The sequence below is a fragment of the Podarcis bocagei genome, assembly GCF_964188305.1.
Source record: "Podarcis bocagei genome assembly, chromosome: 18".
Lineage (NCBI taxonomy): Eukaryota > Metazoa > Chordata > Lepidosauria > Squamata > Lacertidae > Podarcis > Podarcis bocagei.
Window position 1 is genome coordinate 12,422,133 of NC_138144.1, and position 19,638 is coordinate 12,441,770.

Sequence of the window (19,638 nt, forward strand, 5' to 3'; positions counted from 1 at the left end):
AGGTTAAAGATGGCTCCCATCCTCTCCCAAATAAACTTGCTTTGTCGTTCCGAGTTTTGATATCACATTTCAAAGCAGAAGAGTCTAACAAATTCTAGGTCAGTTTTGGATAGCTTTTTATTCATGGATTTTCAGGAATTCTCCTAAAAAGGAAAGAGTCACCGCCTGGAAATTAAGAGGAGTTGGACACAGGTGTCATTACAGTTCTTGACATTTGGCAAAGCGCTTGACCCCTCCTGGGCAGACAACCATCCTGGAGAAAGGAAGGCAGACACCATTAACCCAAAGGGGAAAGGGGCAGTCCCCTCCAAAGCTCTGAGGACAGAGCAGCAAGCCAATGTAGGAACAGCTGTGGCCTTTGCCAAAGAGGTAAAAGGAACAAAAAAACCCCCTCATCTTCCTGTGTAATATTTTACATAAACACAGCACGCTATTTCAGTGGCTCTAGACTGGAGTCAAAAGTTCACAGCAAAACAAGGTTATTTTCTGAAATAGTTTTCAGGGCATCTCCTGACAAAACGCCTTCTTCCTTGTGAGACACAGTGTCAAAATGGGGGGAGGGGAATAACTAAAACGCAGTAACAACCACCTTACATAAGTTAACAAGGTCCTTTGCCAGTATAAACATAGCATACGAAAATATGTTCCCCTTGCAGGAAAGTCCATTCTTGTCAGCGGGGGCTGGCCCTCCGAGTCCTTTCAAGGTTTTAGCTGCAGAAAGAGCCCAGAGTGGCTTAGCCGTCTTGCTGCTGAATGAAGGGGTTGGGAATGGCTTCCATCCCATCCTGGGGACAGATGAGGACCACCGAGGTCCCTCGGCAGACCACCAGTCCCAGCTGACGGGTGTCCTCTGTGAGCTTGTATTGGTCATCTGGATCTGCAAAGGAAAAGCCCAGAAAGAGCTACAACACTGGGTCCTGCCAGCTATCCTGCTCTCAAGCCCTGGGGGTGCTTTTCTGCACCAAAGTCAGCGTCTGGAACTCAGACCCGGGAGCCAGGTGGCAGCCAGAGACAGGAGCTGAGGCTCAACATCCCTCAGCAAGACAAGGGCCCCCTGGGATCAGCTGTGGCAGCAGCACTAGGCTGTATCCCACTCAGAACTACAGAAATTACTGGGCCCAAGCCAGCTGTGCCCTTGAATCTCAGTGGGTCTACTCTGAGTAGGAGCAGGTGGAGAACAGAACAACCTGTGACTGGACAGGTCTCCTTGATGATTGTTAGCCATGGGTGATACACAGAACCAGCCCAGTTAGTTGGGAGCCTTTGTTCTCCTCTGTCTGTTGGGGCATCTAGTTGGCCACTACAGAAAAGGGGGAGCAGGACCATGGCCTGATCCTGCAGAGGATGGGGAAAATTCATGGAGAAGAGCCTGCTCCTTTCCTGTCACCTGCTTGCTGTGGGGGGTGTTAGAATTCCTGTTCCATGATTGCAGTCATGGGATTGTTGTCTATCACATGACAGTGTGTTTTGACTCCACAGAGTGGGAAGTGATGAAGACAGGATGCTTGTGTTACTGTGTTCCGTGAAGTGGGACTATTGTCCTTTGTTCTTTTCTCTTTGCTGTCTGATGCTAGAGAAAGAGGGAGCCATGTTGCAATGCTCCGTGTGTTTATATGTAAATAAATTAGATTAACCAACATGCTGAATTGCTGAGGTCTGTCCCGCGTATGCTGCGATAACTCTGCGGATCCATAAGTGTGCCGATGTCTGTTGGCATCGGTCACTGTGATGTTTGGGCTGAAGAAAGCTTACGAAGCTCTCGAATGATCAACCAGGAGGGAGGGAACATGCCAGTCGGGTGTAGGCTGAACTCCTGACAGGGGGGTCATGGGGTCTTAAACACACCTCTCATATACTCAATGGTCCCATCCAGCACCAGGTTTAGAAGGGGGTCAAATCCTTTCAAGACACCGCTAGCTGTGGGAAAACAAGGAAAAACAGTCAGGAGCCGTCGGGAACCACGCCAAGGCTGAACGCAGAAAGCTGTGATGTTACAGTTACATTCTGCATATTACAGTGGTGATTCCCTAGCAAGCAGGATTATGCCAGGGACAAAGCACACCAGCAATGTAATCTGGCCGCAAAGGAGAACAGATCCGTCCTCAGACCTGAATCATGAAGAGGCGGTGACAGGCACAGTGTTGGGTCCCCAATAGCAGAGGTGCTATGGAGACTCTGCTTACCTTCCCGGCCACCCTGGAACTTCACACGGATGGTTTTATCAATGTACTTAGACAGATCCAATATACTTTCTTTCTTCTTCTTCTCTTTGTCCTAAATCAAGGTGGGAGAAATGGGGGCTCAGGTGAACTCAGTTTGAGGCTTGTTTTAAAGTAAATTGGGGGAATCAAACAGTCATCATTTTAGCCCACTGAGGGCTCAGGTTTAAACCCCTCCCCATGGCATCGTCGGGTCGGGCTGCCAATGCTCCCTGCTTAGAATGCTGGAGGGCAGCTGCCAGTCGAGAGTACTGAGCTAGCTGGGACAGAGGAAGCGGGTGTTCATCAGGACTGACCAGCCAGTGAGTGGGGCCAGAGCCGAAGCCAACACTTTCTGATTTCCTCCCCGTCCTCCTTGCCACATTGTGCCAGGGCCAAAAGCCTTCCTGCACTGGGCCACTTCTCATCCTGCCTCCCTTGGGAAACTCCCACCAAGTGGGGGCACCAAAGGGAGGAGGCCCAGGCAAGAGACGCCTCCTGACCTTCAAACAACCCTGCCGGCTTTGCCCAGCTGCTCTGAACACAGGAGGAGTCCGGGGTGGTCAGGCTGGAGACCCACTGGCCGCATCGGAAAGGCCGGTCTGCTGCTGCTCCAGAGGCTTCGGCAGGACTTCCTGGCAGGTTCTCAAGGAGAGTCTGGATCTGGGCGCCTCTCAGGGTTTCTTCTGCTGCTGCGATTCCTGCCTCGTCGGTGGTTCTGCTGGATGACCCCTGGGGGCCCCCCAACTCTGCGGCTCTATTCCGCCTGCGTCCTCGCTGCCCGAGAGGCGAGCGACGCGGGATCTCCAGCCTCCGGGCCTCGGCCTGCGACACCTGCTCTTCCCCCGCACGAGATGAGCCGCGATGGAGCCTCCCGCTCCAGGCGCAGCCTATCCGGCCCGCTGGATGAGGGCGGGCCTCGCCTGCATGACGTCAGCGCCTCATTCGCCCACCTGGTCGTTGCGCCGCCTGCATAAATCTGCATACATTCCCTCTCCCCCCCCCATCTCCTCCGCTCTACTCACCGCCATCTTGCTCTCCACAGGCATCCCGCTTCCGCGCCACTTCCGCCCGCTTTCAAACAGGCCCCGCCTCACCGCTCCTCCAATGGTAGCGGCAAGAAACCAACCCGCGAGCCCCGCCTCTTCCTGCCGGCGCTGTCTTGCCACTCTAGGCCTCGGGCTCCCGACTCCACTCCTTTGTCGCCCTAAGAGCGAGAGGGAGGCGGGGATTTCGATAGCCTATTTCCGTCCCAGACCGGAAGTGCCGCCCGCCGCGAGCGGAGACCGGGCTGGAGCGTCGGAAGTGTCTCTCGCGAGCGGCCCTGAGGGCGCCAAATTACCTCTCGGCGCTTTTTAAACGTCCCTCTCTATAACGCGGTTGTGTGACTCTCCGCCCCCGCCATCCCTATGCGCCCAGAGAAAGAGAGCGCGAGGGAGAGAGCGGCTTCCTTTCCGGGTTGCTGGGTAACCGGGCGCTCACTTCCGGTGTGTACCGGAAGCTGAACCTCCTCCCTCCCCTCTCGCCCCTCCCCCCGGGTTCCAGGGAGGACAAAAGGCGGCGATGGCGGCGGCTTCTCTGGGGCGGAGAGCCCTGCTCGGGTCGTGGCTGCTCCTGGCGGTCCAGGTGAGGAGGCGGAAGAGGAGGCTCCTCCCTCGGGTCCGAGAGGCGGGGTCGGGGCTCGGCTCTTCGGCTGCCCTTCTTCCACAGTGGGAGGCGGGGCTTCTTCGGGGGGGGGCGTCTCAGGTGCCCCCTCCGCGAAATGGGCCGAGGCCCCGCCGCCTCGCTCTCCGCGGCGCCCCAGAGGCGTAGGAAGCGGGCCATTTCCACCTGGGGCGCTAGGGACCCCCGAGGGTCTTCCAGCCCAACTCCCTGCAAGGCAGGAATCTCTTGGCCCGGGATCCCGAGATTGGCTTCGCATGTTGCACCACTTCCCTTGGAGCAAAGCGGAGCGCTAGTCCTCTAGCTAATGCACAAGGCGGCTTAGAAAGCCAAGTTTCTTAGAGCCTGGTGCTGATAACGGCAAGGTTGCAGGTTTGATCCCCGCTTCGACAGCGTCATATTCCTGTGCTGCAGAGGGTTGGACTAGATGATCCTCGGGGTCCCTTGCAACTCCATGAAAACAGTTGTGCAGGAATCTGGTTTGCTGTGCTCAGTCTTTGGGTGTGGAGCCAGGGCGCTCTGCCCTGCTGAGCTGCAGGACCTTTCCCTTTGAAACAAAGAGGGCTGCTAGTCCCCAGCTCAGCACCACCTCCGCACAGGCTGGCAGCCAATGGCTCTCCAGGAAGGACTGATTCTGGATCCTGCATGCACAGCAAGCATGCCATCATTGGGATGCAGCCCTTCCCTGCTGTTGGTGAGGTAGCTTTTGGGGTTTGAGGGTCATTTTTGGTTAGGTCCCCAGCAGTAATGGGCTTAGGAGTTGCTGTGTGGAAAAGTCTGCTGGCAAATGCTTTGACCAGGAGGGAGGGAAGTGTGAAACATATTCAGAGAGAGAGAAATAGGACATAGTGCTTGGGTGTTGACAAGTGTATGAACTGACTTGCTGCCCCAGTGATGCAGGTTGGGCTGTGCCCTGCGCTTGTCACAGCCTCAGTGCACTAGGAAGAGGTCTGCAGGGTCAGTCCAAATGGGTTGCTCAGCCCACAAATCTTGTTTCTGTGCTGGCAGAAGGTGAGCACAGCCGCTTTCTCCAGGAGACGCCCCAGGGAGGCTCCTTGGGCCAGGAGAGAATCAATTTTTGTCCCTTGCCCTCTTACTTAATAATTTATTAAAACTATATACCGTTGTTTCATAAACTTATATCACAGTGGTTTGTGACAATATAAATGGAACCAAATAGCATCAAAGAAAGATAAAAACTAGATAAAAGCAAAAATAAAAACACCTAATCTTTGTCTTGGGTGGGGGAAGACACTCTGTTTAAAATTGTTGTTCCTGTGAATTGTTAGCTAGCCTAGCGGCCCTCCTGGGTCATGAGAACGCTGCCATCCTGGGTACACCTCCCCAGGAAAGGTGGTGGTGGGCCTTAATCTTGTGGGGGATGCTTGGGGGAAAAGCTGGCCTTTTTGCTGCAATGAACTTAATTTGCCTTTTTGCATTTAGCAACTGGTAGGGATCCCCCATCCAGCTGTTTGGGGGTGCCAGCATGTGCCAGTGACTGCCCTCACCTGTAGCTAAACAGCCTCTTCTGCAAAACAAAAACCTCATTCAGGACATTCAAAGTCCTTTGCAGCTGCTGTTGTGACCCTCTTGGCAAGTAGATACTTTGCTAGGGTGAGGAGAGAACTGGTGATATCCCGGCTGGCGCCGGGTAAGGTGTGGTCAAAGAACTGAGCCGCCTCAAAGAATTTCAGGAGAGAAGGGTGTGATAGCAACCACCACAAAGTCACGCATCCCAAAGGGCTCCCTCCCCCCCCCCCCGGTTGTTGGAGAGCAGCCAGTGGGTGGAGTATTGAAGCCTCCTGAGAGACAGGATCGTGCACCTCGGGTGCAGTGGCTGCAGAAACGGCATGCCTTGGAAGACCCCAGCAGGATGGGGCCTTGCCCTCAAGGGATTCCCTTCAGCATCCAGCTCTGGAGAACCAGACTTTGTCGCTTGTGGTGCTTTTGGGAGTGACTTTCTGACTCTCCCTTCCTCCAGATGGAGACGAAGACCTGAGCCCTCTAATCTTACACCCACAGCAGTTGAGTGGCTGGTTCTTCCCTAGTGAAGGAGAGAGAGATTCCCAGCCCAAGTTGCCAACTCGGGTCACGATGTCCTTGCACGCCCCCCTGTTGGCTGACAGGGGGTCTGCCCATGAATCCTGGTGGGCAGCAGTGTGGGAAGTTCCAAAAGCATCCTGCATCCAGATCGTGTGGGCACCTGGGAGCCTGCAAAGTTGATGGGAAGTTGGAGTGATGTGCAACACCCCCTCGCTTTCCTCTTGCTGCCTAGTTCTGGCCCCTTTGGGGTTTTCATTCAGTCCTGTGTGGAGAGTTTTCTCCCTCGTAACACTAGGACTTGTGGGCCTCCCATGAAGCTGAATGTTGGAAAATTCAGGCAGGTGAAAGACAGGACTTATTCACACCATCTGTAGAACTCCCTTACCTAGGAGGTAGTGATGGCCACCAAACTTAGATGACCTTGAAGAGGATTAGAGAAATTCATGGAGGAGAATAAGGTTATAAATGGCTGTTAGCCAACCTTCATCCCAGTTGCTGGAAGCCACAAAAGAGGACTCTTGTGCCTGAATCTTGCTTGCTGGTTTCCCTTTGGCCTTTGGAGGCTTTTCTTTCATTCTTATGGGAGGTGATGGGAAGCAAGTCTTCTCCCTCTGTTTTCCAGGTCTCCTGTGAGTTTGGCATGGTCCGCGTCTTCTCCGAGAAGGGGAGTTCCAAGGGGAAGGACTACTGCATTCTCTTCAACTCCCAATGGGCTCATCTGCCCCATGACTTGGGCAAGGCGGTGAGTGGCTCCTGCGGCACCTCAGCTGGCAGGGTGGCACCTACCCTGCTTATCATCACTGTTTACGCCTCTAGCCCATCCTTGGTCAAGTTAATGATTAGTCACAGAAAGTCATAGAAGCACAGAGTTGGGAGGGACTGCAAGAGTCATCTAGTCCAGAGGTTTTCAACCTTTTTGAGTCCACAGTTCCCTTGACCAACTACATTCTTTCTGCAGCACCCCTGTGGGGCTCAGGAGCCCAGTTGTGTCACCCCTTGCCTGCTGAGCGGGCAACCTCTCACCCTTTATCGAACACCCTCCCTTATGGAGTGTTCCCTCAGCCCCCTCTCCTCGGGAGTCCTCTGGGCAGAAACAGCTGCCGCCCCTGGTCTCTGAGCTGCCCCCCTGCCCCACAAGGAAGCACCCCCTAGCCAGCCCCAGAGGCAACATTCACCTGGGGAACTTGTTGCCAGAGCTGCTGCAGCAAACAGCTGTCCAATTTTTGGGAGACAGGGATGCAAGAGGGCATCATAGGAAGGAGGAAAGGCACCCCTAACCATCCTTCAAGGCACCCCAGGGTGCCACAGCACACAGGTTGAAAGCCAGCCCCTCGAGGTCCCTTCCAACTCGGTAACTCTGAGATTAAGAGTCATATGCAGTGCCACACATAAACTTTGAAAACCTTTTGTGTGTTTGTGTAAACGTATTATTATTTCGTTTTGTCAGAGAACAATTATAACAAGAGACGAAAATTGAAAGGTGAGAAACCAAACTACAAAGCAGCCACGCAGGATGAGTCCCATTGCCCAGAGATTAAAGTAACGAAGTCCTAGCGAAGTCCTCACAATGTTATCAGATTATTAAGCCTAGTTCAAGATTTGAATGGCTGGGGATGAGGGTTGCCTTGAAAATGATGGTTCCATTGTACATGCATAATAAAGGAATGCCAAAGCATATTGAAAGTGTCTGAAGATGCTAGTCCTCACTGAAATCTCAAATTACACGTGATATACCAGAGAGGTGCCAAGCACATAGTGTAAGAGTTAGGATTGTTTTCTATTAAGTTGCAATGACTATTCGATCTGCCAAAATCCTATATGGGACCAATTCTTCTGGCAATCTATCATAAAAACAGTTCAGTAGCTTTAATTTTGGACAAAAAACAGTAGTGATCATTTCGGTCAAATTCAATTTCTCCCTTGCAGATCTTGGCACACATGCTTCCTGGTGTGGCAGGAGCTGGTCCTTCAAGGATTGGGCTCCTAAGTCATTTAGGAGTTTGTAGGCTAGCACCAACTCCATGAATCAGAGCACCCTCCCCTTGGGCCTCAGCTGGCGCCTGCTTCGTGATCATTTTGGCCCTGGGGTGAATCACCTTTCTTTGCTCAGGCCTGTTGGAGCTGCTTTGTTGCATTTTGGGCATTCTGAGCTTCCTTTGTTGTTCCTCTGAAGGCGAGGAGCAGCTTAGAGGGCTCCGTTTTCCTCTCCTCATGTTCTCCTCTTCCTCCTTTCCTCCTCCAGTCTCTGCTGCAGCTGCAGGACCAGACGGTCTCCGTCCTGTGTGCTCCTTCAGACGTTCCCGACGGCGGCTTCAGCAGCACCATCCCCATGGTCATGCGGGGCAACTGCACCTTCTATGAGAAAGTCCGGCTGGCCCAGATCAACGGGGCAAGGGGGCTGCTGATCGTCAGTCGAGAGAGGCTGGTGAGTCCCCGGGGAGGGGAGGGGAGGGGAGAGAAGGCGACACTTCTTCCTGCTGCCAGCCTGGCGGGCATTAGGGCATTCTTTCCACCTTTTCCCCTAATGGGACCCATTTCTTCTTCTTCTTCTTCTTCTTCTTCTTCTTCTTCTTCTTCTTCTTCTTCTTCTTCTTCTTTGTACCTGCCCATCTGGTTGAGTTTCCCCAGCCACTCTGGGCGGATCCCAACCAATAAAACATTAAAATCTTCCCGATACAGGGCTGCCTTCAGATGTTGTGTAGTTATCTCCTTGACATCTGACAGGAGGGTGTTCTACAGGGTGGGCGCCACAACTCAGTAGGCCCTCTGCCTGGCTCCCCGTTGTTGTTGTTGTTTAGTCGTGTCCGATTCTTCGTGACCCCCTGGACCAGAGCACGCCAGGCACTTCTGTCTTCCAGTGCCTCCCGCAGTTTGGTCAAACTCATGCTGGTAGCTTCGCAAAACTATCCAACCACTGGCTCCCCGTGGCTTCATTTAATTGCAGTGAGGGAACCCCCAGAAGATCTCAGTGTCCGGGCTGGATGATGGGGGTGGAGATACTCCTTCAGGTCTACAGGGCTGAGGCCACTTAGGGCTTGAAAGGTCAGACCAACACTTTGAATTGTGCTCAGAATCTACTCAAGCACCCTCTTACTTCCGTGCCTCAGATGAGAGTGAAGGCAGCAGCTTTCTGCTGCCCCCAGGCATTCTGCCTCTGAAGCCGGAGGCTCCATTAGCTGCCATGGCCTGAGGCTTGTGGCTAGGACCCCTGCCCCCCCCCTGCACTATTCCTTCTGCCCTTCTCACCTCCCCTGCCCAGTCAGGTTGCAATTGCTTATATATATAGATAGATAGATTTTTTTATTGGTAAATGCAATACTCACAAACACAAAACAAACCTATTATACATACAGCTACTTAATACCTAAAAAAGAAAACAATTAAACATACAATAACAAAAAATCAACTTAAATTACAAAATAAACTAAACATGAATACATAAATCTTGACTCCCCTCCACCCGTGTGTGACTTCCTTTATTTCTTTTCTTCTTTTCACTGTGCTATCAGTATTATTTTTAACTACCTCCTCTTCTGTCCATTTCTTCTTTGTCTTTTACTCTATAAATTTCATTCATTGTGTATTGATATATTTATACCAGAATTATACCAGAACTCCTTCACACAGATCCACTCATCTATCAGTTTTTGATCTGATTGTCCTCTTATCACTGCTGTAAGTCTTGCCAGTTCTATGTATTCACAAAATTTTATTTGCCATTCTCTTATTGAGGTTTTTTTTTTCTTCCTTCAAATTATTTGCTATAATAATTCTGGCAGCAGCAGTTGCATATAAGAAAACCTTTTTCCTAGCAGCAGGAATGTCAGTCAATATAATTCCCAAGAGGAAGGCCTCTGGTTTTTTATTACATGATATTTTAAGCATTTTAAAAAATTTCTCTTGGATGTTACTCCAAAATTGTTTGATATACATGTACTCCCACCACATATGATACATTGTTCCTATTTCTGTTTTGCATCTCCAGCACAAATTAGATTTTGATTTATAAATTTTTGCCAATTTGACCGGAGTTACCAAATTTTTTGCCCTATGGGATGCACTTTTCCCCGTCCAAAAATGAAGGGGAAATGTGTGTGCGTCCTATGGGGTGAATGCAGGCTTTCGCTGAAGCCTGGAGAGCGAGAGGCGTCGGTGCGCACCGACCACTCTCCCGCCGGGCTCGCAAGGCTTGCGGATAGCAGCCTGTCCTGGGGGCTGGGGTCGGGGGAAATAAATTTTTTTTATTCATTTCCCCCCCCCCCCCAAAAAAAAACAAGGTGCACCCTATGGGCCAGTGCGCCCTATAGGGCGAAAAATACGGTAAATAGCACTGATACATCATTTTCATTATATTTTCTCTGATTGTGAAGCAAGCTGTGAATTTGATGTCATTTCTCCATAATTTCTCCCATTGGTCTAATTGGATCCTGTGGCCTTTGTCTCTGGCCCACTTAATCATAACTTCCTTCACCTCTTCATCTTTTAATTCCCATTCTAATGACAAATTGTATATTTTATATAATATCTTTTTGGGGTTTTTTTAGTAATTGTGTTTGTAATTTTGATTATTCTTTGCCAAATCCAATGATTTTATCCTTCATGAATAGGTGATCAATTTGGTAGTATTGTAGCCATGTGTTACAATACTGGCCGAGTGCTTCATAAAAACCTCTTATGAAGGCTTTACCTGCATCCCATATTGTTTCTTTTTAATACCTGAGGAGACAAATTCTTGGCCTAGTTTTTTATTTTCTAAAGCCCTTGCTCAGGTTGCAATTGCATTTCCCATCCCTGGCCTGGCAGGCATTCTGCCCCCTCCTGGGCATTCAGCTCCATCTCTGCCTTGTCCTTGGCTGTGTGGTTCTACTCATCTGACTTTCCTTTTTAATTTTCTTCGCTTTCTGCATGACGTCCCTTCTTCTGAGATTAATGTCCCCCTTCAAAATCTTTTCTGAACAATTAAGAGTTCTAAGGAAGCCGTTCATCTCCTCTTCTGGAGCTGGGAGGCGCCCTCCCCCCTCCTGCTGCTGCTCTTGTGATGCGTTTTGCCCCCAAATGCGCAGAAGCCATTGATGCGCTAGGCTGGGGGTGAGTCATGTGAGCTGGGAGGCTTGGGGTAAACAGAGGAGGATTGGGGCCTGCATGCACTTCTGAGTTTGACACACCATTTGGCTTTGGGGATAGGCAGGCTGGGAGCGTGGGGCGTGTGTGGCATCACTTTGCTCTTCCTCCTCACTCCCTCCAGGTCCCGCCGGCCGGCAACCGCAGTCAGTATGAGGAGATCGACATCCCAGTGGCTCTGCTGAGCTACGCGGACATGCTGGATATTGGCAGGGTGAGACCCCGTCCGCGTTCCCAGTCAGGGTCACAGGGGCATTGGGGGCAGCACTGCTTTTGGGGCCCCCAAGGCCAGTCACACACTGGCATTTCCTGGAGGACGTCCTGTTCCCCAGAGGGTAGCTCTTTCCTGGGGCAACTCTTTTTTAGGGTCAGCTGAGCTCCCTTCTCTCTCTCCCTCTTCCTCAGAGCTTTGGGCCCTCGGTCAAGGTGGCCATGTATGCCCCCAACGAGCCAGTCCTGGACTACAACATGGTGATCATCTTCGTGATGGCTGTGGGGACGGTGGCCGTCGGAGGCTACTGGGCAGGGAGCAGGGATGTCAAGAAGTGAGTTGGGGCAGGGGGCCAGTAGAAGCCCCTAAGGGTCATCCAGCCCAGCTCCCTGCAGTGCCATGGGGCTCATCCTGCATTATTGGCTGTTCAGAGCGGCTCTCTCTGGAATCAAAACATGGGGAACCTCTGAAGAAGCTGCCACCTGCTAAGTCCAAGACACCAGCCCCTGGGAATACATAGAAGGTGTTTGGTGAGGTCGAGGCAGCACAGGATCCAGGATTCGTAGGATTCCTTGCATCCATGCCCAATCATTGAGCTCTTGGAGGGAGTCACTGCTAGGTGTTCCTCTCATGACTTCTCAAATAGCCTGATAGGTTGCCTCCTCCATGCGTTTCCCATGGAGCCATTGGCTAACATCCACATCTCATGGCTGCAAATGATTTCGTGAAGCGTGGAGACAGCCCTGCTTTGCTGGGGGGAGGGGGGAGAGAGGCCGGCAGCCCTGAGCATCATTTTAGGGTTGCTGAGCCCTCGTAGGATGCTTCCCCTCTTGTCGGTTGGCCCCTCCATGAGTGGTGCAGAACCAGCAAGCACCTCCAGCCTCGGATGACCTCGTCTTGTCTCCCTTGCAGGCGGTACATGAAGCACAAACGGGATGATGGAGTGGAGAAGCACGAGGACGAGACAGTGGACGTCACCCCCATCATGATCTGCGTCTTTGTGGTCATGTGCTGCTCAATGCTCGTCCTGCTCTATTACTTCTACGACCACCTAGGTACTTGCACTGGCTTCTCGGTGGTGTTCAGCCTCTCTCCAGCCCCTTGTCTTCATTCATCTTTCCTTGTCCCCTTTCCCCCCTGCAGTGTATGCAATCATTGGGATTTTCTGCCTGGCGGCTTCCATCGGCCTCTACAGCTGCCTCTCCCCGTTCGTCCGAAGGTTTCCTCTGGGGAAATGCAGGTAGGAGGCAGAAGACAGTCTTGCTTTGCCACCTTTGGCTAAGTGGCCCTGGCACCTGAAGCTTGCGGGGGCTAGTGGACTGGGTTCAAATCCTGCCTGGCCATAGATACACCCCCCCCCCCGTGGAAAGAATCAGGTTATCAGAGCATGAATGCTAGTGGGGGGCTGGACAGAACCCCAAACCCTCCTCCTTTGGGACTTGGGATCAGCTGTGCTTTATCCTTCCCTCTCTGATATATTTTTATTTTCCTGGCTGCAAAATATTAATGTGTGTGGGCTGTTGGTTTTTGTTGCTGCTGGTCTTGTTTAGCAGCCAGTATCTAGGAAACAAGCTCTGAATTCTTAAATGCATTAGATGGGCAAGACGTGGATCTCTTGCTTCTCCTTGTACCTGTGGGGCAGGGCGGGATCCCCTCTTCCGTGGCTCTCTGGGCTCCCTCCTGACTCTCAGCTGACTCATCTGGACAAGAAAAGGGACCTTGTTGTTGCAGAAAGGTCCTCACTTCCACTGCAGAAAGATGAAAGCAATGAAAGACAGTGCCTCATCAGATCTCGCCCCTGGCAATCAGGCAGAAAACCCACCCTCTGCGTTTTGCAAGTGCACAAATGCCCTTTCCAAGAGCAGTTGACTTGTGGGGTTTTGACTTGTGGGGCAAGGCAGGTCTGGCTGTATTTGCTTCCTTCTGCTGGGATCTCTCAGGTCTTTTTGCCTTTTTCTTGCACAGGTCAGACAAAGAGAGGGGGGGGGGCTGTTCTGAGCTACATAGAAGAGCTGAAAGTCCCAGGACAAAAAATGAAGGGCATGAACCCTGAGCGCAGCCATTTATTATTATTTATTAAATGCGTGTATTGCCCTATATCTGCAGACGTCAGAGCTGTGCCCCTGTTTGTGGGGGCTCCTGTATTTGGCCCCCAACCCCTTTTCCCTTGGTTTTCAAAAGCCTCCACACCAAGCGTGGGGGGAGGGGGGTTGAGTGGGTGGCACTGAGCAACTTAAGAGGAAGGAAGGTTGTCTTTTTTAAGCATCCCTGAGCCCATAGAATAGAAAGAAATAGTCTGTCTGCTGAGTTTGGTGACCTTGGCTTGCTGACCTTGACTGACAGCAGCTCTCGGGCTGTGGCCTCGGGCAGGGAAGGCTTTTCCCCAGCACCTCCTCCCCTGGAGACTCTGCCCGTGGGCATGGAGCATCTGCTTGGCATGCAGAAGGTGCCAGGCTCCCCAGTAGTAGCATCTCCAACTCAGGCTGAGCAAAGACTCCTTCCCTGGAGACCTGCTGCTGCCAGCCTGTGGGGGCAGATCTGCGCTCGATGGAACAGGCCTGACTCGGCGTCAGGCAGCTCTCTGGGGTGGAGGCTCCAAGAAGTCCCTCTCCCACTTGCCCAGTGGGGTGCAGGCCTCTCACCCCGCCCTCTTGTCCTCAGGGTCCCCGACAACAACCTGCCCTACTTCCACAAGCGCCCCCAAGTGCGCATGTTGCTCCTGGCTGTCTTCTGCGTCGCCGTCAGCCTGGTCTGGGGCATCTTCCGCAATGAGGACCAGTGAGTGATGCGGTGCTTTTCGTGCTCTCCCCTTGGTGGGGGGGGCACCTGTCTCTTTGAAGAGCCCCTTGCTCCCCCCACATGCTATTTTGCACCCCTCAGCTGCATCAGTTGCTCCAGAAAGCAACTTCCTCCTTCTCCAGCTCTGCAGTGTCCTCTTGGGCACAGGGCGAAATGGGACGTGTCGCAGGGCGGAGGGAATGTCCAGAACCCCCCACCCCAGCTGGCCAAGGGGACTCTTTCTTGAGAAGAAGTGGGATGGGGGGAGGAAGGGTGACCGGAGAGAGCCCAAGGGGAAGTGGCTTGACCCTTCTCCCTCGGCTGTTGGAGGGGGTAGGGCTATTTGCCCTCTGCCCTGAGCCATGGCCATTCCTCCCCCAGGTGGGCCTGGATTCTGCAGGACGCCCTGGGAGTTGCCTTCTGCCTTTACATGCTCAAGACCATCCGCTTGCCCACCTTCAAGGTAAGGCCTTGGGGGGGAGCTTGGGGGGGGGCTCATCCCCAGGACGGTGGGGAGGGAGGCTGACATGGGCCTCCTGGCTTGGCCTGAGGCTACCTCTCAATGTACTCTGCGACTCAAGAGCCAGAAGAAAGCCAACCTGGGTGAGGGGGGAAGGCAGAATCAACAGTGAGCCTCTGGGAATGACACCCCTCCCTTTCCCTCCTGCCCCCCAGGGCTGCACGCTGCTCCTCCTGGTCCTCTTTGTCTACGACGTCTTCTTCGTTTTCATCACGCCATACTTGACGAAGGTGCATAATTGGCCTGACAGGGTGGGCATTGCAAATGGGGGTGCGGGGCTGATCGGGAGGAGTCAGAGTTGGGCTGGGTCTTTCCGCTGGGGCCATCGGAAGCCCCTTCCCAATTCTCCGATGGGGATTCTTTCCCCAGAGAGGCTCGTCTGATACCCTCATTGCATGTCTTCAGGCACCAGGCAAAAACATTCCTCTTCCCCCAGGCCTCTTTCTTTTTTTCTCCTCTTGCCCCTCCTCACATTTTCCTTCCAGACAGGAGAGAGCATCATGGTGGAAGTGGCTGCTGGCCCCACAGACTCCGCCACTCACGAAAAGGTGAGGGGCTGCCAGAGCGTCCCGGGTTTTGGTAGGGGGAGATGGCCTCTTCTTGGTGGACAAAATGGAGGCGATACAGGATGAGCCTGGGAGAAGCCCAGGGGTCGGGGGGGGGGGTCATGGTCCAAACACGTAGTGGGTCCAGGATATCCCCACCCCGTCGGATCTACACCCAGAATGGCCCAGAGACTCCTCAGCCATGAGGGAAGAGGTGTCGGGAAGCACCCCTGGAGAGCAGGCAGGTTCAGTTTTGGGTTCTGGTCAGGCCTGAGAAGAGGCACTTCTGGGGTTCCTCCATCTTTCTCCTTGGGCGCAGGGCGCTTTCCCCATGCCTGGGGGGGCTTTGGGTTGTGCCATCCCCTGTCGCCCCCTCCTTGCCTCAAATGCCAGATACCCTCCTCTGTGGGGCAAGGGCTTGTGGGAGCTTTGGCCCCGTTTGGGACAGCAGAGGGGCTGCTTGTTGACCTGGATGGACCCCCTTCCCCTGGCAGCTTCCGATGGTGCTGAAGGTGCCCCGACTCAACTTCTCTCCTCTGGCACTGTGTGACCGACCCTTCTCCCTCCTGGGATTCGGGGACATTCTGGTTCCAGGTAGGCCCTCTCCCTTCCCACCTTACTGGGGGGCGAGGTGGCTTTGGGGCTGAGCCCCCGCTCGGCCTGCAGAAGGCAAAGAAGAGCCCCTCAGCCTGGCCCTAAGAGAAGGACTGGCAGAGGAGAGGGCAGGGTCCCTTGGGGCTGGTCCAGTGGGGATGCTGCCCTCTCCCTTGAGGCAGCTCAAGGGAACAGCTGCCCCTAGAGGCAGTCTACCTTTGAGGGCCAGGCCGGAGGGACACAGCCTCCCTGCTGCCCCACTTGGAGGATGCTGGGGGGGGGGGCCCTCCAGGGAGTGTCCCTGCTTGGCCTTGGCACTCCTTCCCTTGCCTCAGGCTCCCTCCTCTTTCCTCCCCAGGGCTCCTGGTGGCCTACTGCCATCGCTTTGACATCCAGGTCCAGTCCTCCCGGGTCTATTTTGTCGCTTGCACCATTGGTATGTCTGGCTCCCACCCCACCCCCCTCCTTGCCAACACCTGCCTCCTCCTCCACCCTTGGGAAACCCAGCAGTCCCTTCTTACCTCTCGCCCCACCCTGGACTGGCGGAGTTCATTTATGTGCCATGTTCCTGCCATGAGCTGTGCTGAAAGCAGCAGCTGTGCAGGCCTCAAACTGCAGAGCCTGCCAGTAAATTCAGCGACAGCGCCGCCTTTCAGCTCTTGTCCTGAGAAGTGGCTCTCTTGTGGGTGGATCAGGTCCCTTGGGAGCCCTCTGGGTGCAGCCCATCTCCACGTGTGCAACAGGACTGACAGTGTTAGTGCAGTCTGGAAAGGATCCCTGCATTGTTTTGCCCCTAGCAGCAAGTTTTCTCCCAGCAAGGGGTTCCCATAGCATCAGACTTCTTTATTAGGCTCTGAAGGAGAGAAGGGTGGTGACTGTTATAGGCTGGGTGATAATTAATATAACATCCAAAATCAGCTTGACATTCTTCTTGTGATATCGGTTCCATAATTTTTGACCTGGCAATATATCACAAATCATGATGTGGGTGTATGCATAGCATAGCTATGCAAAAAATCCTGATGGGGGGAAAACTGTAAAGCCAGCCAAAGCCTCTCCGTAGCTCCATCCTCATTTCAGACATCATAACACATCAGTCTGTCACAATATTTAGCTGGTGATATATCACAAAATTGAAAGCCAAATATTGCCCAGCCCTAACTGCTCCAGATGGCTGAAGAGCAGAGAGGAGGAACGATTTTCTGTGCTGAGTTTTCCTGCCTTTCCATTATAATTTATTATGTTCCATAAATCCTTGAAGCAGAGCTGGAAGGGGCAGAGGTGTTTATTCCCATGTGAGAGTTTACCCACAGATGAGATGAGATGAGATGAGAAAGACAGGGGGCACTTTCTGGGTGACTGCAGCTGAAAAGGAGCCCCCGCCTTCTCTCCCCTGTCTCCCACTGCAGCCTATGGCCTGGGCCTCCTGGTGACATTTGTGGCACTCGCTCTGATGCAGAAGGGGCAGCCGGCGCTGCTGTACCTGGTGCCGTCCACACTCCTCACCAGCTTCGTGGTGGCGCTCTGGCGCAAGGAGCTGCCCATGTTCTGGACGGGCAGCGGATTTGCGGTGAATACCACTTTGATATGAGTCTCCTCCAGAAAAGGCCAGTGTTAGGATAAAAGCCCCCTAACTAGAATTAAAGTTGAGTAAAACTCTTGTTGGCATTATCCTCCACCCCCCAAAAGGGAGTTTTTTGGAAGTGGCTTTTGCAGACCTCCCTCCTCCCCCAAAAGGAGGCCACCATTCATGGCTGGGGGTGAGGGAGGATGGCACATGGGGGGGGGCAGAGAAGCCACAGATGGCCAGCTTTCCTCCCCACATGTCGTAATTCCTGCATTGCATGCAGTTGGACTAGACGACCCTCAGGGTCCCTTTCCAGCTCCACAGTTCTCTGTCACTCGGGCGGGGGGCAGAGGGGTGCCGTCTTGGAAAGGGGCAAGAGGTGTTCATGGGTGTTGCTGGATCAGGCCTGAAGGCTCCCCTGAGCCCAGCTGGACGCCCCCAAGGGAAGCCCGCAAGCAGGAGCCCTTCCGCCTTCCAGAGTCCAGCTGCCTCTGTAGTGCCACCGCCCAGGGCTCCCATGTGGGGAGAGTTGCTGCTGTCACACGGGGGGGGGGGGCTTCCTCTGGGGGGCAGGACTGAATGCTCAGCTGGGTGGGCCTGGGGCAGGATCCAGCCACTGGACTCCTCAGATGCCCTCAAAAGGCTGGTGTCAGGCTTGGAAGTGGAGATGGGGCTGGCCTGGGTGAACTGCATGAGCTCGGGCCTATCCTGGCAGCCCCCCTGGTTCCATTTGGGCCAGTCTAGAGGGGAGCTGGACACTCCTGGGTGTCCTGGGCTGAATGAGGGGAGCGTCTGTACAAAAGCACGGCTGTGTTGTAGTTACCCTTCTCTCTCTCTCTCTCTCTCTCTCTCTCTCTCTCTCTCTCTCTCTCTCTCTCTCCTCCCCCCCTCCCCTGTAATGTGGGGCTGCTCCTGCTTATAGAAAGACCTACCTCAGCCCCCCTTGGTGATCTCCCCAGTCAGCTGCCCTGCGGCCCCCAAGGAGGAGGCTTCTCCGTCGTCTCGCCCAGAAGCCAAGGACCAACCAGCCACCCCGACTCCCGTGGAAGAGATGGTCAGTGGCGGCAGCCCCGCGGACGACGGAGGAGAGGCGTCTGGCTCTGCCCCCTTCCTGGGAGAGGAGCAGGAGGAGGCGGTAGCTGCACAGACTGAGCCCACAGAGGCTTCCCCACAGCCGCCCCATATAGAAGAGCCTGGCGCTTGGGAGGACGGGATCAAGTGCCCCTCTGACTAGGAGACCCCTTTCGCCCCCATCCCTCCCTCCCTTCCCCATCACAGACTAACTTGAGACTAACTATGAGACGGACTCTGCCGCCTTTCGCACCCAGCACCGACGTGCACCACGTCCCTTTGGCCTTCGAGCGCCGGCAAACTGCGTGCGAAGAAGAGGACAGGCGCTTCACTTCTGGCACCCCCCTTCCCCAAATATGGTGCTTAATGAAGGTCCCGGTTAGAATTTCAGCGATAGTTTAAAAGCAAAATAGCAGACGCCTTTCCCTTCCTGTTTCATGATGCTGGGATAGTATTCAGATAACTTTTCCTAGGAAAACATAGGCAGTATTTTGAGCTTGGGGGGGACGGATTGTGCTGGCGTTGCTTTAGGATCACTGGGTGGTGAAGAGAGGAGGGGACCCCCACCGCGCTTCCTCCTTCTTTTCTGGCCGTGTCTGGGCTGGATTCTGTTGCTTCCAAAAGAGCTTCTCTCTCCCCCCCCCCCCAAAGGATCTCTGGTTTCTGCCATTCGCTTTGCTTCATTTGCCCTCCCATCGCACACTTTGGCTGCAAAGGCACCAAGGAGCAAAGGCCAATGGGAAGGGTCTGCTCCACCTTCCTTTGTGGGGTGGGGGCAGTTGGGGGGCACCACCTCAGAGCTTGTGCTGTGGGGGGCGCTGGTCCGCTCTGGAGCTGCTCTGGGAATCTTCTGCGTGGGACACCCCCCTCTCCCACCTTTGGCAACAGGGCAGCCCAGCCCTGGGGGAGGGGGGGGGCTGATCCTGTGTGGACACCCCCTCCCTCCTATCTGGGTCTCTTTTGGGGGGGCCCTTTCCCCTCTGTGGGTCTTTCTGTGTATCTCTCCCCCCTCCTATTATATCGCGTCGCGTGTTGTTGGTGACCCTTTTTTTGTTTTCTGGACTCAGACGCAGCAGCTCTGCCACATCTCCCGGCTTCTGCAGAGCACATGTCGGGGGGGGGGCTGCAGCCACCACCTCCCCCTTCCTGGGTCTGGGGGGGGCTTCCTTCCCCTCCCCTTTTGCTTGTGCAGAATGATGGACGCTTGTCTTAGACACTGCAGGATTATGCCTTAATTTAAGCCATTTTATAAATAACGTATATGGGACTTTTATTTTACAAAAGCCGGTTGGGAGAATAAACTTGACAAAGCATCAGTTGTGGACACA

General features: G+C 53.7%; 2 protein-coding genes across 3 annotated transcripts; one reads left to right on the forward strand and one right to left on the reverse strand.

Annotated features, from left to right (window-relative positions):
* Positions 1 to 99: 99 nt before the first annotated feature.
* On the reverse strand, positions 100 to 3,387 carry LSM7 (LSM7 homolog, U6 small nuclear RNA and mRNA degradation associated). The gene is made up of 4 exons (XM_081178157.1): positions 3,224 to 3,387; positions 2,184 to 2,274; positions 1,846 to 1,917; positions 100 to 877 (listed from the first exon to the last, which is right to left on the reverse strand). The coding sequence occupies exons 1-4, from the start codon at positions 3,245 to 3,247 to the stop codon at positions 735 to 737; spliced, it is 330 nt and encodes a 109-aa protein (XP_081034283.1). The 5' UTR covers positions 3,248 to 3,387; the 3' UTR covers positions 100 to 734.
* Positions 3,388 to 3,678: 291 nt separating this feature from the next.
* SPPL2B (signal peptide peptidase like 2B) lies at positions 3,679 to 19,638 on the forward strand. Of its 2 annotated transcripts, none has more exons than XM_081177788.1 (15): positions 3,679 to 3,824; positions 6,526 to 6,645; positions 8,146 to 8,328; positions 11,149 to 11,238; positions 11,430 to 11,569; positions 12,148 to 12,290; positions 12,379 to 12,475; positions 13,897 to 14,013; positions 14,395 to 14,476; positions 14,689 to 14,763; positions 15,019 to 15,081; positions 15,573 to 15,672; positions 16,031 to 16,108; positions 17,082 to 17,242; positions 18,162 to 19,638. In XM_081177788.1, the coding sequence occupies exons 1-15, from the start codon at positions 3,762 to 3,764 to the stop codon at positions 18,471 to 18,473; spliced, it is 1,824 nt and encodes a 607-aa protein (XP_081033914.1). In that variant the 5' UTR covers positions 3,679 to 3,761; the 3' UTR covers positions 18,474 to 19,638. The 2 variants fall into 2 exon arrangements, with proteins under 2 accessions (XP_081033914.1, XP_081033915.1); XM_081177789.1 differs by lacking the exon at positions 3,679 to 3,824 and adding an exon at positions 4,774 to 4,871.

What these genes read in the sequence shown, in the direction of transcription:
- LSM7 (XM_081178157.1), bottom strand. Translation starts at nt 3,247, where the DNA reads ATGCCTGTGGAGAGCAAGATGGCG. An exon ending in CTGTGGAGAGCAAGATGGCG is followed by an intron (nt 2,275 to 3,223) that starts GTGAGTAGAGCG and finishes ACCTTGATTTAG; the next exon opens with GACAAAGAGAAGAAGAAGAA. An exon ending in GACCATTGAGTATATGAGAG is followed by an intron (nt 878 to 1,845) that starts GTGTGTTTAAGA and finishes TTTCCTTTGCAG; the next exon opens with ATCCAGATGACCAATACAAG.
- SPPL2B (XM_081177788.1), top strand. Translation starts at nt 3,762, where the DNA reads ATGGCGGCGGCTTCTCTGGGGCGGAGAGCCCTGCTCGGGTCGTGGCTG. An exon ending in TCGTCAGTCGAGAGAGGCTG is followed by an intron (nt 8,329 to 11,148) that starts GTGAGTCCCCGG and finishes CACTCCCTCCAG; the next exon opens with GTCCCGCCGGCCGGCAACCG. An exon ending in CGGGGACATTCTGGTTCCAG is followed by an intron (nt 15,673 to 16,030) that starts GTAGGCCCTCTC and finishes TTTCCTCCCCAG; the next exon opens with GGCTCCTGGTGGCCTACTGC.